Source organism: Homalodisca vitripennis, chromosome 5 (genome assembly GCF_021130785.1).
Source record: "Homalodisca vitripennis isolate AUS2020 chromosome 5, UT_GWSS_2.1, whole genome shotgun sequence".
NCBI lineage: Eukaryota > Metazoa > Arthropoda > Insecta > Hemiptera > Cicadellidae > Homalodisca > Homalodisca vitripennis.
This window is the reverse complement of record NC_060211.1, coordinates 176603033-176620561: the sequence shown is the minus strand read 5'-3', so window position 1 is coordinate 176620561 and position 17529 is coordinate 176603033. Positions and strand designations below refer to the sequence as shown.

Sequence of the window (17529 nt, the reverse complement as noted above, 5' to 3'; positions counted from 1 at the left end):
CTTAATAATTAACACACGTCTTTAATTTTAATATTATTTAAAAGTTATGTGTAATAAGTATACAACAGTCAGATAAGTTTTATACTTCAAGATCTAAAGTTTTTAATAAATATTTTTGGGTGAAACATAATTCAATTACAGTTTGAAATTTGAGTCTGTATTAATAGTAACAGGTTGTGGCACAAGTGGTACAAAGAATTTTTCAGGAAGTTTTTAGTTCAGTTTTATTTAGCCTCGTTTATAACAGAGAAAAGTGCATTTTACGAGGTCTGTCCAAAAAGTATCCGACCGCCGACCAGTAGGCGGCCGTGGCGTAACCGACCGGCTTGAACTGGTTATTGGAGGGGAGGGGAGGGGCGAGCCTACTCCTTCCCATATTACGCATTGAATACGATCCGGTCACTCAGTGAGTCACAGCGCTCTGTTCCGTACAGTATTGCCGTGTGTGTGCGTCGCATTTCAATATGACTGAACGTGTTGAGCAGCGCATTTGCATTAAATTTTGCTATAAACTTAGCCATTCAGCATCAAAGACGATTACTATGATACGGAAAGTTTATGGTGACGTGTCTATGGGCGATACACAAATAAAAGAGCGGTTTAAAAATGACCGCATATCAGTGGAGAGTGATGACCGATCTGGCAGGCCTTCAACGGCCAGAAACGCTGAATATGTTGAACGTGTTTGTGCAGAAATTAACGAAAACCGTCGATTGACTGTCCGAGAGCTGGAAGAAGATTTAGGAATACCAAAATTGTCAGTTTGTAACATTTTACACGAAGATTTATAAATGAACCGTGTTTCGGCAAAATTTGTTCCTCGGCTGCTAACAGAAGACCAAAAGAACTGTCGACTTGAAATTACACAGGACAATCTGGATTTGATAAAGTGACCCAGGGCTATTTAAAAAAGTTATTACTGGTGATGAGTCATGGGTTTATGGCTACGACCCTGAAACAAAGGATCAATCTTCACAGTGGAAAACTAGTGAAGAGCAACGGCCGAAAAAAGCAAGACAAAATCAAAGCAATGTCAAGACAATGCTGACAGTTTTTTTTTACCAGGACAGCGTTGTTCATCACAAATATGCTCCAAGAGGCCAGACAGTGATAAGGAGTATTATCTTAAGGTCCTAAGGCAGCTACGAGATGTAGTGTGAAGGAAATGACCTGAACTGTGGACAAGCCATGACTGGATCCTGCACCACGACAACGCGCCAGCTCATTCCTCAAAAATCTTATTCAGCGTTTTTTGGTCAAACACGACATAAACCAACTACGACAGCCTCCCTACAGTCCTGACATAGCTCCTTGTGACTTCTGGCTATTTCCAATATTAAAAATTCCTTTGAAAGGAAAAAGATTTGACGATGTTGAACAAATAAAACAAAATGCGACGAAGGACCTGTTAGCCATTCCGCAAAATGAATTTAAGGAGTGTTTCCGGAAGTGGAGGAGCGTTGGAATAAGGTAGTGGCTTGTTGAGGGGAGTACTTTGAAGGGGACCAGATTGCCGTTGCCGCCGAGAAACGTCAGTTCATGCCAGACGTCAAGGTCGGATACTTTTTGGACACACCTCGTATTTTGAATTAAATTAGAAATTTTATATTAGTTTTATGATAAAGTTAAATTTTTAGTTCTGATTATTTGATTCAAGAAACACTTTTCTTGAGTAAACCAGAAATTTTATTTTACATTAGTTTTATGATAAAGTTAAATTTTTAATTCTAATTTTATTTTTGAAACAAGATGTTAACTATAATTTAATATATTTTATTTGAAAGAAGAAACGCTTTTCTTGAGAAAACCTTCAAAGACAAGTGGTTGTGTAAGCTTTTGGGAATTAAATCAAATACCTAATAAGGAAAGGGATTGTTCTTTTAAGTTCAATTTAACTAGAAATTACTGAACTGTCAATTAATAAACAGTTTTTAAAGTGATTTGAGAAAGCATTCTCATGTCTATCTACCCTAATATATATAATTCGATTTTAAACTGGATAATTAAATGCAATAAAACTAATCAAAAATTTATGTAAAGGGATTTTGTGAAACTTGCTGATCTCCCTACAGAGAATATACAAAATAAAGTCTATTACTTTCATTTATACCTTGGACAATTCATAGTAAATTTACATATTTTACTGTAGAGTTTATGAGCTAGTTGATTTTTGTACTGTGTTGTAATAAACAAAAATATTTTTATTAATTCTTTTATATAGTTTGTGTATGTGCTTTCTTATTACTGCAACAGATACTGGAATGATAGGGACATTTACGTGACAGATCAGAGGCAGGATCCATGTTAAATGTTGCACCTCACCTGGCAGTGGCTACACCAAGGAGCGAAGAACTTGACAAAGTGATTTCCTTCTGCGACGTGCTTCTCAAAATTGTCATCATTCAACTCAACAAGGGGCTCTTGTTCAGCATCTCCACCAGCATTTAGTGACTGTAAAAACATACAGTCATGAGAAATGTTGCACTGTATTATATTATAGTATTGTAACTGGTGGATTCTAAAATCATAAATCCATTATTTTATTTTAGTTTAACGCACCAAAAGGCAATGTACTCATGATCAGCAAATTTTCACTCTCTGAATACTTTTGTGTGTACCAATATTAGCAGCTTGGACGCTCGTCTGGTCACATTTTGATATGTAACCTTGACCTCACATACCTTGATTTTCTACACATACTGTAATTACGGCGGCAAAGGTTGATTCAATGTGGATGTTGAGTTTAGCTCCGATTCACCTTCCTCTTAAGTGCATCTTCTAATTGTGCACCTTATGAGATAATGAGAATATCTCTTCACCAAGAGTGCAATACATTTTGTAGTCTAGGTGTCTCTGATGTTGAAACAAAACAAAGAATTCGTAAAGCTTCTTTGTCACCGACTTTTTTTGGATCCCTTCAGACAAACATGACTCCACATTTCAGGAGTCAAGTCTGCGACATCAGATTTCAGATGCTGCACTAAGAGGAAGGTGAACTGTACCTAAGTTCAACATTTGCATTGAATCAACCCTTCCCACCATACCTAAGTTATGTGTAGAAGACTCGGTTGCTCCACCGTGCTTTGGGATCGATCGAGTCAGTCTACATCGTAGTGCACACAATTGTGCACCTGATGATACAATGAGAATACCTCTTCACCTAGATTGCAATATATTTTAGAGCCTAGGTGTCTCTAATGTCAAAACAAAGCAAAAAGTTCGTCATCGTCGCGGACTATTTTTCGATTCCAGGAGTCACATCTGTGACAGCATCAGGTTTCAGACGCTGCAATAAGAAGAAGGTAAACTGGAGCTTAACACAGCATTCAAATACCTTGATTGTTAGTGTCCTCCTGCAAACAATAATTTATAATTCCTTTGGCAAAAAATATTACTGAAAAAGTACTTGTTCTTTGATCACATCCCACTTATCGCGGAATGTAAATTTTACACCATATTGTACAATACTCAATGTATATTTTTTTAGAAAAAGAGTTTTACATGCAGAATATTCAGATTAGTATAATTTCATTGACAACTGAAATGACTATTCACGGTTTCGTTGGAGATGTTTTTCCTATAAAACACAAACAACTTAGTAAAAATTAAATAGGGTATGTCTACATAATAAATAGAATGAATACAATTAGGACCAAGAGTTCTGTATAACTATAACACTAATTAATTACTCTAATTATGTAAATTTTAAACTTTTGTAACAATTTGAGTTATTTTATTCAAATATTAAATTTATTATATTAATTATAATTAACTAATTAATATTAATAATTCAATTCAATTATTAATGAACTTTTAAATTTATTAAAAAAAAATTGGTAAAATGGTATAAAAATGAAATAGAATCCTATGAGTTTAGCTCCATTGCATATTACAATAAAATTAAAACTTATAACTATAAATAATTAAATTCACCCTCTATGTATTCAAAACAAATATTACAAAAAGTGGTTTAAGAGAAACAATAAAGTAAGAAACCAAAAAAGAATTATGAGAATTATAGATGAAGCTACCACTAAGATGTACATGAAGTTAAAGCAATGTATGTGAAATAAAAATTAAGAACGATTAGTATAGACGAACACTGAAAATAGAAATAGATGAATTAAAGAGGACGTCACATGTTTTGATAAGCCAGATAACAGAAAAATAATATTTGTTACACTTTTGATTTAACTTAATTACATTAAAACATAAAACCAATATTTAATACTTTTTTTTTAAAATATATATATACCGTATATTTTTGTGATGTGTCTGAAGAAGAGAGCCTTGCTATCGAAAGGCCTCAAAAAAAAAAAAAAAGTATATTGGTTTTATGTTTTAATGTAATTAAGTTAACAGTAACCAATATAAGCTCCATCTACAACACTTTTGATTGTCTACATCTCGAGACAGCTTTTTATAACACGTTGACTGTGGCTGACACCTTATCATGCAGAATAGTAGTGTAAGTAGTCGGTCTCACACAGTATATTATGTATCTTAAAACTGACATATGTAGACACATCAGCAGATTTACTTTGAACAATGTAAAAGATCAATATTGGTTAAACTTAAATTCAAATGTTTCGCGACGAGAACGATAAGTGGAAATTGAAAACAAATACAAAAAGGATTTTGTCATTCAATCAAATCGAATGTATCGGTTTGGCTTGGAGGCTAAAGAGCTGCCGGTGACCCTCCATTTCCGGTTTGTGGACCCCGTTATGTAAGCTAACACGTTGTGAGAAAGATCTCGGCTTGATTCCTTCTTTTTATTCGGACACCGTAAGGGAAGCACCTATTAGATTCTTTCTATTGTTCTACACGTGATATTGAGTTCTGATTTGTGGAATTTTACATAATGGTGATTGACTGTATTGGAATATATCTAGTATGACGAAGTAACAATTTGAATTCCAAATTTTTATTCCATTTTAACTGAGACTCCAGAATCTAAATTTGGTGAGCACGTGCTGGGTGTATACATATATAGTGTTGTGAGACATTGGTAAAGGTGAACTAAATGTAACAAATTGACAGTTGAATACTGATTTGAATATATTTCAAATTACTAAATTTCCCAGTGAATGAAATAAATGAGGTGAAAATCAACCAATACATGGAGTGAGTCCATCGTTATTAAGAGAGAATTACAGCAGTGGGAAAACACAGGTAGGTGAGTCTCTACAATAGTGAACATATTTTGTGACAAACATTGACACACACTGACAACAGTGAAGGATTTTTGACGAGAATTCAAATACAGATCTACTGCAAAAGGATGATAATTATGATGTAAAAAAATACAAGATAAATAAGACTTTTTGTGGAATGATAGATCCAATTTGATACATTAGTACGCAATAAGAAAATTTCTAATGGAGACAAGATGAGTAGTAACTGAAAAATGTACTGATATGGAATCCGTGAATGCGAAAGATGAAGAAGCTACTGCAAGGAGCTTATGCAGGTAAGTTACAGGCTGTTTACTTACTAAGGCATTCTTGATGGATATTTGGAAAACGATTGGGAGTTATCCTATGTATCAAACAAGTACTATTGATGGTTAAGAAAAGTAACTGAAACAAAAAAGATACAGCATAATTGAACGAGGCTAATAGAACAAATTCACCTGGATATGGAAAATATATGATGAAACAATGGCACCCAGCAGATACCGTTAATGGTTGTCATTGGACACAAATTCTTTCTGCTGAAATAGCAAATGAATTTATCAATCTTCAAGAGTGTGGTGAAACAGAAACTGCTTTTTTTAACCAAGGGATAAAGTGCATATGTTGTTCATAAATCAGTAAAAGCTCTTGACTTCCTAACTGGAATTGAGTCCACAGTTATCTGGTCTCTCATAACAGAAATTCTTCCCAAAAAACCCCAATATTGCTCACGAGAAACTCAGGATGATCTTGATCCTTTAGAAAGATGATATACAAACATTGTAATAAACATTGTCAAATAGGAACATTAAAATTTACTCTATGCTAAAAATATAAATATAAAGGCCTACAACATAAAACATATAAAATATTAGACTAGAATGGTACGCTATGTATTGTTAAAACTTAAGGTCACTCATGTCAGCAGTTTCCCAGTCCTCAACACAATAAAAGGCTTTAATTTTTAACCAATTTTGTAAAAACGTTTTTTAAAATTATGTACAGTAACATTCTTAGCAGCTAATGGTAACTTATTAAAACAGTTTGACCCCAATGTAACCATAACTGTGTTGTGTTTTACTTAGTCTAAACATATTTACAATCAATTAGGCCCCTTATTTCTAGTGTTATGCTCATGGCAACTACCTCTTAGGTTATATTCATCCAAATGTTCTTTAACATAGATCAGACATTGGAGAATATACATTGAGGGAACAGTAAGTATGCCCTAGCTCTGTAAAATGTGATCTACAGCTATCCAGAAAGCCAATACCTGAAAACACATCTGATTGCTCGCTTTTGCCATTTAAAAACCTCCTTTGCACCAGGGGCGTTTCCCCACAGGATTAGGCCATACAATATGTGCGAGTGGAAAAAGGCATAGTATGCATTTATGACTAAACTGTCATTTGTGTACTGTTTTAGCTTACTTAGTAGGAAAACTACTCTAGATAAGCGAGTACACAAGTTACTTGTGTGATGATGCCAGCCCAATTTACAGTCTAATGTAATTCCTAACAATTTCACAGTCTTATCATCTAAGTTACATTAAACTAAATACAATTTCCTCTGTTTTACTACTATTTACAGACAATTGATTGGCACAGAACCATAGATTAGATCTCTCAACCATAATAGTTTTTAACAATACAGTTAGTTTCAGAATTAGCGCTTGAAGTTAACAGTGTCGTGTCATCTGCATATAAAATACATTTATCAGGGATAAAAAGCAGGTAGATCATTGACAAATTATCACAAAACAGAAAAGGGCCTAGAACAGAGCCCTGAGGTACCCCACTTAAAACTCTTAAAACATCAGATTTTTCTTCAGAAATTTTTTACAAATTGATATCTATCAGTCAGATATGTCTCCATTAACAATAATTCTTTTCCCTTAATGTTATAAGATTGTAGTTTTTTAATAAGAACATTATGAGGAACAACATCAAAAGCTTTACTTAGGTCTAATAGCACAGCAGATGTTTCTTTTTTTGGGCCTCAAAACCACTCATTACATGTGATACAACATCTTTCACAGCCTTAATAGTAGAAAGGTTTTTCCTAAATCCATATTGAGATGGGGATAACATTTTTGTTGGCTTCAAAATAACATTCTAGTTGACTTTTTATTGCACTTTCAATCACCTTAGATATTACAGGAATGAGCGAAATAGGTCGATAGCTATTGGCATCCTGCCTATCACCTTTTCTTATAAAAACTGGTACTGTAACTGTTATTTTTAAACACTTAGGGTAGGTACCTTCATGTAGAACCCAATTAATCAGGAAAGTTAGAGGATCTACTATGCTAGTAACAATCTTTTTTAGAACAAAATTAGACATGCCATAGACATCCTGAGCTTTAGAATTACTTAAACTATTTACAATTTTATTTACAATGATCTACAGTAACTTCTTTCCATTTAAAAAACATTTGGAGAAGGTGCACTCCATGTTGACAATAATATATCAATAGGATCAGAGACATTATCATGACTTATAGTACTGTTAACATTAGGCCTACTTCCTACATTTATAAAATGAGTATTCAAAGCATTGGACAGAAATAGGTATAGACCTATCATACTTATTTGTTGAATTAGACAGCCTTCCACACTCAGAGTTAATGATATGCCAAGCTGCTTTACATTTATTTGTAGCATTCATAATATAGTTTTCATTTGCCTGTTTTTTTGCTATCTTAACTTGAGACCTGTAAATTTGCTTTAACCTCAAGTAACTGATTTTGTAGTTAGGATTAACAATAATCCAATCAATGCATTTGAATGCAAAGTACAGTAGTTAGGCACTCCAAAAACTAATAATTATTTCAGATAAATTCACATCAAAACTAAATTAATTCTTCACTATTCCAAAAATTCCAGCATTGATAGAGTTGGGGAAGGGGAATATAGGAAGGAATAGTTAATATAACCTCTCTTGACTTGTTGCAAGGTGTACTGTCCTGTTTATCTCATTGCACCAGCCAGTCCAGAATATGTTGCAACAAATGCAGCCAGTCCAGAATACGTTGCAACAAATGCAGCCAGTCCAGAATACATTGCAACAAATGCAGCCAGTCCAGAATACGTTGCAACAAATGCAGCCAGTCCAGAATACGTTGCAACAAATGCAGCCAGTCCAGAATACGTTGCAACAAATGCAGCCAGTCCAGAATACATTGCAACAAATGCAGCCAGTCCAGAATACGTTGCAACAAATGCAGCCAGTCCAGAATACGTTGCAACAAATGCAGCCAGTCCAGAATACGTTGCAACAAATGCAGCCAGTCCAGAATACGTTGCAACAAATGCAGCCAGTCCAGAATACGTTGCAACAAATGCAGCCAGTCCAGAATATGTTGCAACAAATGCAGCCAGTCCAGAATATGTTGCAACAAATGCAGCCAGTCCAGAATACGTTGCAACAAATGCAGCCAGTCCAGAATACGTTGCAACAAATACAGCCAGTCCAGATTATGTTGCAACAAATGCAGCCAGTCCAGATTATGTTGCAACAACCCATTTCTTAGTGCTGTGTGCGTAACACGAGTGGTGCAGTGCACCTTTGTAAAGTCATATGGCTTGTACTCCTGCAGACTGATACTGGACCTTCAGGTATATGCTTAATTTTTTATGATTTTATGACGTGCAAGCCATCATAGGGATATTGAATTACAAATAAAATCCAAACAAGTGATGTACAGATGTAATTTTAGTGAATGTTGCTGCCATCTAACAGGATATTCGTCAACTACGTAGACACTTGCTATTAACAGTATAGATGGTGGTATAGTTACGTCGGAACGGTTCTAAGGACAAAGGATAGTAGCAGGAATTTTGTGTTGTCTGAAGACATCTGATACGGGACAGTAAAGGATTAAATTAAAAGCCGAGCGGCACTCGTGCTCTTTCTAGATGCTAACGATCATGTATTTGTTTGTTTTTTATACTAGATTGCAGTTTTGTGCCCTCGTGCATCCTTATGAGCAATCATTCTGTTTTGATTCATTATGTTTGCACACTGGAACCACAACTAATAGCTTGTTTTGTTATTGTTTACATTTTGCCTTATGCTCAATTTTCGTCACTTCAATGTTCTGCTTACATTATATGTATAGTGTTCTCAATGTTTTTGTGTTTAACTATTTATAGTTGTTGAATGAGTTTTTAAGTTCTTCCACTACCTCATGGAACAGGACAATTTGCGTACTTCATAAGTAAACAGATACTTGGACAGTAATATTGAGATACCAAAGATATTCAAAGACTGACACAAAAGTGAATTATAACAAGTAAATGAATGGTCATTGTATGTAATGTAAATAGTTTATATTTTAATTATCATTTTAATAATAACAATTGAATGTAACAAACAGTTTTATCTCATCTCCCAGACAACTAATTCAGAAGCTTATCATAAAATTATCAAAAGTGAAAAAATGTAAATGAATTTTGATTGTTTTTTTTTTTAATGATTTATAATTAATTAATCCAATAAAAACTGGGTTTCCATGTAAAAAACATTGTGCTGTTTTTAATAACAAATTATTGAAACAAAAAAAGTAATAGAATATTGACAGTTGCTTTTGATTTTTTGTTTTTCTTGTGACAAAAATTTGTAAATATATACTAAAATAATTATTTGGAAAAAGCAACAAACACTATTGTACAGCAAACAAATAGACTAAAATGTCTTGACTAATTTATCTGTATCCAAACATATTCTATTAATATTTTAGTATAGGCATGCATTTTGCCAAAATCCTTTCAAACATGCAGTCCTAGAGAGGCTGGGTTAATTGCTTCCTCAATGGGTTAAATTGTATGAAATCCTTTAATTTGGTAATAGCATGAATTTAAACAATTATTAGTGAATTATATTATGCAATAATACATTTACGACTTCAATGTCATCAGAATAGATCAGACCAACTGTGATCGAAGGAGTGCTCATGGCCGAGCAGTCTCAGATAGCACTGTTTACCTTGTACTTTATGACTCCCCCTTATTCTGTTTGATAAGATCCTTAGACAGGCCAGTGGTCTAGGAGGACGGGCAGAATAAGGCTTAAGAGAGGATTGGCCTCTACTTAAAAAAAATATTAGACTCACATTTTACAACAAATATACAATTACTGCATTATAAAGCAACAAATTAGTGCAGTGGGACAGATAGTGATGTGTATAGTGGAGACAGCCTTATCATGCTGTGTTCCTGACTATTTGCACATGGCTAGCTCATTATTATTAGATAACACATTATTAAACCACTCCCACTAATAGACCTTGGAAAAGACAAGATAATATCTTGTTCAATAATTCCGGTACTGAATAATATAGTAGGATTCTATAAGTGAGATATAAATATAAAAAAGAGTCAATGAAATTAAGAGGATTTGATTTAGTATATCTCAAAACTTTCAATCATATTTCTCACACGTCTTGTTTTTCTAATACAAGAAAAACAGAGCTTATTTATTATTTTATACACTTTTCGCAAGAATAGTATCCTTCATTACGAATCTCGATTTAATACAAAATCAAGATTTACATAGAAAAAACAAGAAAAGCTATTAAATTATCCATACTTCATTTTAGAATGTACATATTAATAATTTTAATACATATTACACCGTAAAATAAATGACAAACAAAAATAAAAGTCATTAAAATAAAAATTAGATAAGTTACCTCTTTGATCTCCCCAAGTTCATCACGTATAAAACCTCTTAATGCTTGGAGGTCTCGGCTGCCCTTGAAATTTCTTTCCCTCATTCTCACCAATCTTGTACAGTTTTAACCTGAAAACGACACAATCTTGTTTACCACTAACACTTAACACTTTCCCAAGCAAAACTACTATTATATACAAGCAAAATAATATCTCATTGCATATCGTAACTCACTACATACAAAGCATTCAACTTTAAAGTGTTGGTCATCATACCAGTCCACATATTTTTAACTAATGACTTCCCGCAACATATGCAGGGACACTATGAAGTTGTGATATGCTGTACTCATTATTATATATTAAAGTAAAGACCAACTTGACATATATACATTTATAGATGTTAGTAAGACAAAGTAATATTGGTTTGTACTAACCATCATCAGTTGGTACTAAATGAAAGCAAATCTCAACAGCTAATTTTCATTGCAACACAAAACTATTTTATGGACTTCCAGAATTATACATGTCAAATACAACACAGTACATCACTCTAGACAACACACAAACTCTGTCAAAAACTTAGCTCTTGCCTTTTACTGTAGCAATTTGAGTCCTACCTTAGGTATGGACTAATAGTCTGGGGAGGGCCAAACCTCAGAAGAGTCCTGATAATACAAAAGAGAGCTGGTAGAGGTCTTGCAGAACTAAGGCCTCAAGTCAGCCACAGGGAAGCCTTCAGGAAACTAAGAATACTAACAATAATAGCTCTCTATATACTCCAAAAAATTCTAAATTCTATTACAAAAGGGCAGACCAGAATAGACTTGGAGACCATCACTGCTACAACACAAGAACTTGGCACCACTTTGACTCACAGCACACCACACATCCATACATATGAAAAGAAACCATCGTACAAGGGAGCAGCCTTCTTCAAAGCCCTCCCAAACTCCCTGAGAAAATCCCAGCAGAACATTTGAACAAATCCCTTACATTTTGGCTTCTACAGTGGCCCTCCTACACCTCTCAGGAATTCCTGAACTGGAGAAAACATTTTTCATAAATTTTTAAATAGGAATTAAGTATTATTGTACATTGACTTCATTCCTGTATTGAAAACAAGTGTGAACTTGATGTTTGTGAATAAAGAGTTACTGAAAATATGAATATAATGGAAGGTTTGGGTCTTTTACAAGAAAGAAATTAATTTTTGTACCATCCAATATGAATGCAACCTAAAATAAGATTTGAAGATATAGGATACTCCAAGAACAGAACAAGACATTTTTGGTTTTTCATATGTCCTACAGTTAAAAAAATGGTGAGCTGGTCATGTTCTAACACGTTCAAAATGAGATTGAAATTAAATGTATTTCATTATAAAAATAAATAATAATTTTATTTTAATAAATTATATGTTCTTGGGAAGAGCTTTTATTCTCGACTTAAATTATATTAAAATATTCAACAAAACTTTCATAGAAATATTTCCTGGCGTTGTATAATTCTGGATATAAATACAGTAGATCAGACATATTTGGGTTGTTATTATTGAAACGTAGGTGAAGTTATTGGATATCACATACATATCTAAAATTTAGATTTGCTATCATATAAATATTTTGGCTACATATATTGTAAAATGTACGTCTAAGCATAACTGCAATAATGGCATAACATGAGGGGAAAGAAATTAGATTAAGTACGAAACATTTTTTGATAAATTAAAGTAGTTCTTCTTGTTCATAAAATATTTAGTAATAAGGAATAACTAATTAGTTTGCAATTAAGTTTTGCTAGCTAAACTTACATAGCATAACTAGTAATATATTGATTGGAACACAATTAAGTTTGAACAGTACAGTCGACTTTGGCTATGGCTAGCTAACTCAAGTAGGGTAACCAGTAATATCTTGGTTGGAACACAATTCAGATTGAACAGTACAGTCAACTTTGGCTATGGCTAGCTAAACTTACGTAGGGTAACCAGTAATATCTTGATTGGAACACAATTCAGTTTGAACAGTACAGTCGACTTTGGCTATGGCTAGCTAAACTTACGTAGGGTAACCAGTAATATCTTGATTGGAACACAATTCAGTTTGAACAGTACAGTCGATTTTGGCTATGGCTAGCTAAACTTACGTAGGGTAACCAGTAATATCTTGATTGGAACACAATTCAGTTTGAACAGTACAGTCAACTTTGGCTATGGCTAGCTAAACTTACGTAGGGTAACCAGTAATATCTTGATTGGAACACAATTCAGTTTGAACAGTACAGTCGATTTTGGCTATGGCTAGCTAAACTTACGTAGGGTAACCAGTAATATCTTGATTGGAACACAATTCAGTTTGAACAGTACAGTCAACTTTGGCTATGGCTAGCTAAACTTACGTAGGGTAACCAGTAATATCTTGATTGGAACACAATTCAGTTTGAACAGTACAGTCAATTTTGGCTATGGCTAGCTAAACTTACGTAGGGTAACCAGTAATATCTTGATTGGAACACAATTCAGTTTGAACAGTACAGTCAACTTTGGCTATGGCTAGCTAAACTTACGTAGGGTAACCAGTAATATCTTGATTGGAACACAATTCAGTTTGAACAGTACAGTCGATTTTGGCTATGGCTAGCTAAACTTACGTAGGGTAACCAGTAATATCTTGATTGGAAACACAATTCAGTTTGAACAGTACAGTCAACTTTGGCTATGGCTAGCTAAACTTACGTAGGGTAACCAGTAATATCTTGATTGGAACACAATTCAGTTTGAACAGTACAGTCAGATTTTTTGGCTATGGCTATGGCTAGCTAAACTTACGTAGGGTAACCAGTAATATCTTGATTGGAACACAATTCAGTTTGAACAGTACAGTCGATTTTGGCTCTGGCTAGCTAAACTTACATAGGGTAACCAGTAATATCTTGATTGGAACACAATTCAGTTTGAACAGTACAGTCGATTTTGGCTCTGGCTAGCTAAACTTACGTAGGGTAACCAGTAATATCTTGATTGGAACACAATTCAGTTTGAACAGTACAGTCAACTTTGGCTATGGCTAGCTAAACTTACGTAGGGTAACCAGTAATATCTTGATTGGAACACAATTCAGTTTGAACAGTACAGTCAACTTTGGCTATGGCTAGATAAACTTACGTAGGGTAACCAGTAATATATTGATTCAAACACAATTCAGTTTGAACAGAACAGTCAACTTTGGCTATGGCTAGCTAAACTTACGTAGGGTAACCAGTAATATATTGATTGAAACACAATTCAGTTTGAACAGTACAGTCAACTTTGGCTATGGCTAGCTAAACTTACGTAGGGTAACCAGTAATATCTTGATTGGAACACAATTCAGTTTGAACAGTACAGTCAACTTTGGCTATGGCTAGCTAAACTTACGTAGGGTAACCAGTAATATCTTGATTGGAACACAATTCAGTTTGAACAGTACAGTCAACTTTGGCTATGGCTAGATAAACTTACGTAGGGTAACCAGTAATATCTTGATTGGAACACAATTCAGTTTGAACAGTACAGTCAACTTTGGCTATGGCTAGATAAACTTACGTAGGGTAACCAGTAATATCTTGATTGGAACACAATTCAGTTTGAACAGTACAGTCGACTTTGGCTATGGCTAGCTAAACTTACGTAGGGTAACCAGTAATATCTTGATTGGAACACAATTCAGTTTGAACAGTACAGTCAACTTTGGCTATGGCTAGCTAAACTTACGTAGGGTAACCAGTAATATCTTGATTGAAACACAATTCAGTTTGAACAGTACAGTCAACTTTGGCTATGGCTAGCTAAACTTACGTAGGGTAACCAGTAATATATCTTGATTGGAACACAATTCAGTTTGAACAGTACAGTCAACTTTGGCTATGGCTAGCTAAACTTACGTAGGGTAACCAGTAATATCTTGATTGGAACACAATTCAGTTTGAACAGTACAGTCAACTTTGGCTATGGCTAGCTAAACTTACGTAGGGTAACCAGTAATATCTTGATTGGAACACAATTCAGTTTGAACAGTACAGTCAACTTTGGCTATGGCTAGCTAAACTTACGTAGGGTAACCAGTAATATCTTGATTGGAACACAATTCAGTTTGAACAGTACAGTCAACTTTGGCTATGGCTAGCTAAACTTACGTAGGGTAACCAGTAATATCTTGATTGGAACACAATTCAGTTTGAACAGTACAGTCAACTTTGGCTATGGCTAGCTAAACTTACGTAGGGTAACCAGTAATATCTTGATTGAAACACAATTCAGTTTGAACAGTACAGTCAACTTTGGCTATGGCTAGCTAAACTTACGTAGGTAGGGTAACCAGTAATATCTTGATTGGAACACAATTCAGTTTGAACAGTACAGTCAACTTTGGCTATGGCTAGCTAAACTTACGTAGGGTAACCAGTAATATCTTGATTGAAACACAATTCAGTTTGAAACAGTACAGTCAACTTTGGCTATGGCTAGCTAAACTTACGTAGGGTAACCAGTAATATCTTGATTGGAACACAATTCAGTTTGAACAGTACAGTCAACTTTGGCTATGGCTAGCTAAACTTACGTAGGGTAACCAGTAATATCTTGATTGGAACACAATTCAGTTTGAACAGTACAGTCAACTTTGGCTATGGCTAGCTAAACTTACGTAGGGTAACCAGTAATATCTTGATTGGAAACACAATTCAGTTTGAACAGTACAGTCAACTTTGGCTATGGCTAGCTAAACTTACGTAGGGTAACCAGTAATATCTTGATTGGAACACAATTCAGTTTGAACAGTACAGTCAACTTTGGCTATGGCTAGATAAACTTACGTAGGGTAACCAGTAATATCTTGATTGAAACACAATTCAGTTTGAACAGTACAGTCAATTTTGGGTATGGCTAGCTAAACTTACGTAGGGTAACCAGTAATATATTGATTGAAACACAATTCAGTTTGAACAGTACAGTCAACTTTGGCTATGGCTAGCTAAACTTACGTAGGGTAACCAGTAATATATTGATTGAAACACAATTCAGTTTGAACAGTACAGTCAACTTTGGCTATGGCTAGCTAAACTTACGTAGGGTAACCAGTAATATCTTGATTGGAACACAATTCAGTTTGAACAGTACAGTCAACTTTGGCTATGGCTAGCTAAACTTACGTAGGGTAACCAGTAATATCTTGATTGAAACACAATTCAGTTTGAACAGTACAGTCAACTTTGGCTATGGCTAGCTAAACTTACGTAGGGTAACCAGTAATATCTTGATTGGAACACAATTCAGTTTGAACAGTACAGTCAACTTTGGCTATGGCTAGCTAAACTTACGTAGGGTAACCAGTAATATCTTGATTGGAACACAATTCAGTTTGAACAGTACAGTCAACTTTGGCTATGGCTAGCTAAACTTACGTAGGGTAACCAGTAATATCTTGATTGGAACACAATTCAGTTTGAACAGTACAGTCAACTTTGGCTATGGCTAGCTAAACTTACGTAGGGTAACCAGTAATATCTTGATTGGAACACAATTCAGTTTGAACAGTACAGTCAACTTTGGCTATGGCTAGCTAAACTTACGTAGGGTAACCAGTAATATCTTGATTGAAACACAATTCAGTTTGAACAGTACAGTCAACTTTGGCTATGGCTAGCTAAACTTACGTAGGGTAACCAGTAATATCTTGATTGGAACACAATTCAGTTTGAACAGTACAGTCAACTTTGGCTATGGCTAGCTAAACTTACGTAGGGTAACCAGTAATATCTTGATTGAAACACAATTCAGTTTGAACAGTACAGTCAACTTTGGCTATGGCTAGCTAAACTTACGTAGGGTAACCAGTAATATCTTGATTGGAACACAATTCAGTTTGAACAGTACAGTCAACTTTGGCTATGGCTAGCTAAACTTACGTAGGGTAACCAGTAATATCTTGATTGGAACACAATTCAGTTTGAACAGTACAGTCGACTTTGGCTATGGCTAGCTAAACTTACGTAGGGTAACCAGTAATATCTTGATTGGAACACAATTCAGTTTGAACAGTACAGTCGACTTTGGCTATGGCTAAATTATTATTTTCTTCAAAATCTTTGGCCAAATCTTCCCACACTGGCATCAGTCTCTTGCAATGTGAACACCTAGAATAAAAAAAACATTAATTAGTAATTTTTTGACTCAGTAATTTGGAATCACACTAATTTACTACATTAGACCGTATACGCTGTAAGATATATATATATATATATATATATATATATATATATATATATATATACACTAAATTTTTAATTGATAAATGCTGTCCTACGCACAAAAATATAATAAGTTGAATACCTACTAAAGTATACTAAACATTATATTAATATCACTATATTTAACAGCACCATTATATCATGTATTTATACAACAAACACAGTACTTTAAAAAATTTTCAAGAGGTAATTTTAGCTAGGTACAAAAAATTTTTTAATTTATCAGGCAGTAGGGCTGCAGTATCGTAAATGTACACCACCACAATCTAATTAACAATTAGAAATATCTAAACTATTAAATACAATAACACTCAAAATTTAGTAATACAATATTAATTATTGCCACTCTTATTAATGTATTGAATAATAAGGGTAGGGGACGATAAACGGAC

The 17529-nt window shown here is 34.3% G+C and overlaps 1 protein-coding gene across 1 annotated transcript in view; it reads right to left on the bottom strand.

Annotated features, from left to right (window-relative positions):
- LOC124363219 (thioredoxin domain-containing protein 5 homolog) overlaps positions 1–17529 on the bottom strand; it is a 30175-nt gene that overhangs the window by 10648 nt on the left and 1998 nt on the right. Inside the window, 4 exon segments of the mRNA XM_046818383.1 lie at positions 2323–2451; positions 10870–10938; positions 10940–10979; positions 16880–17023. Coding sequence (XP_046674339.1) covers positions 2323–2451; positions 10870–10938; positions 10940–10979; positions 16880–17023 — 382 coding nt within the window.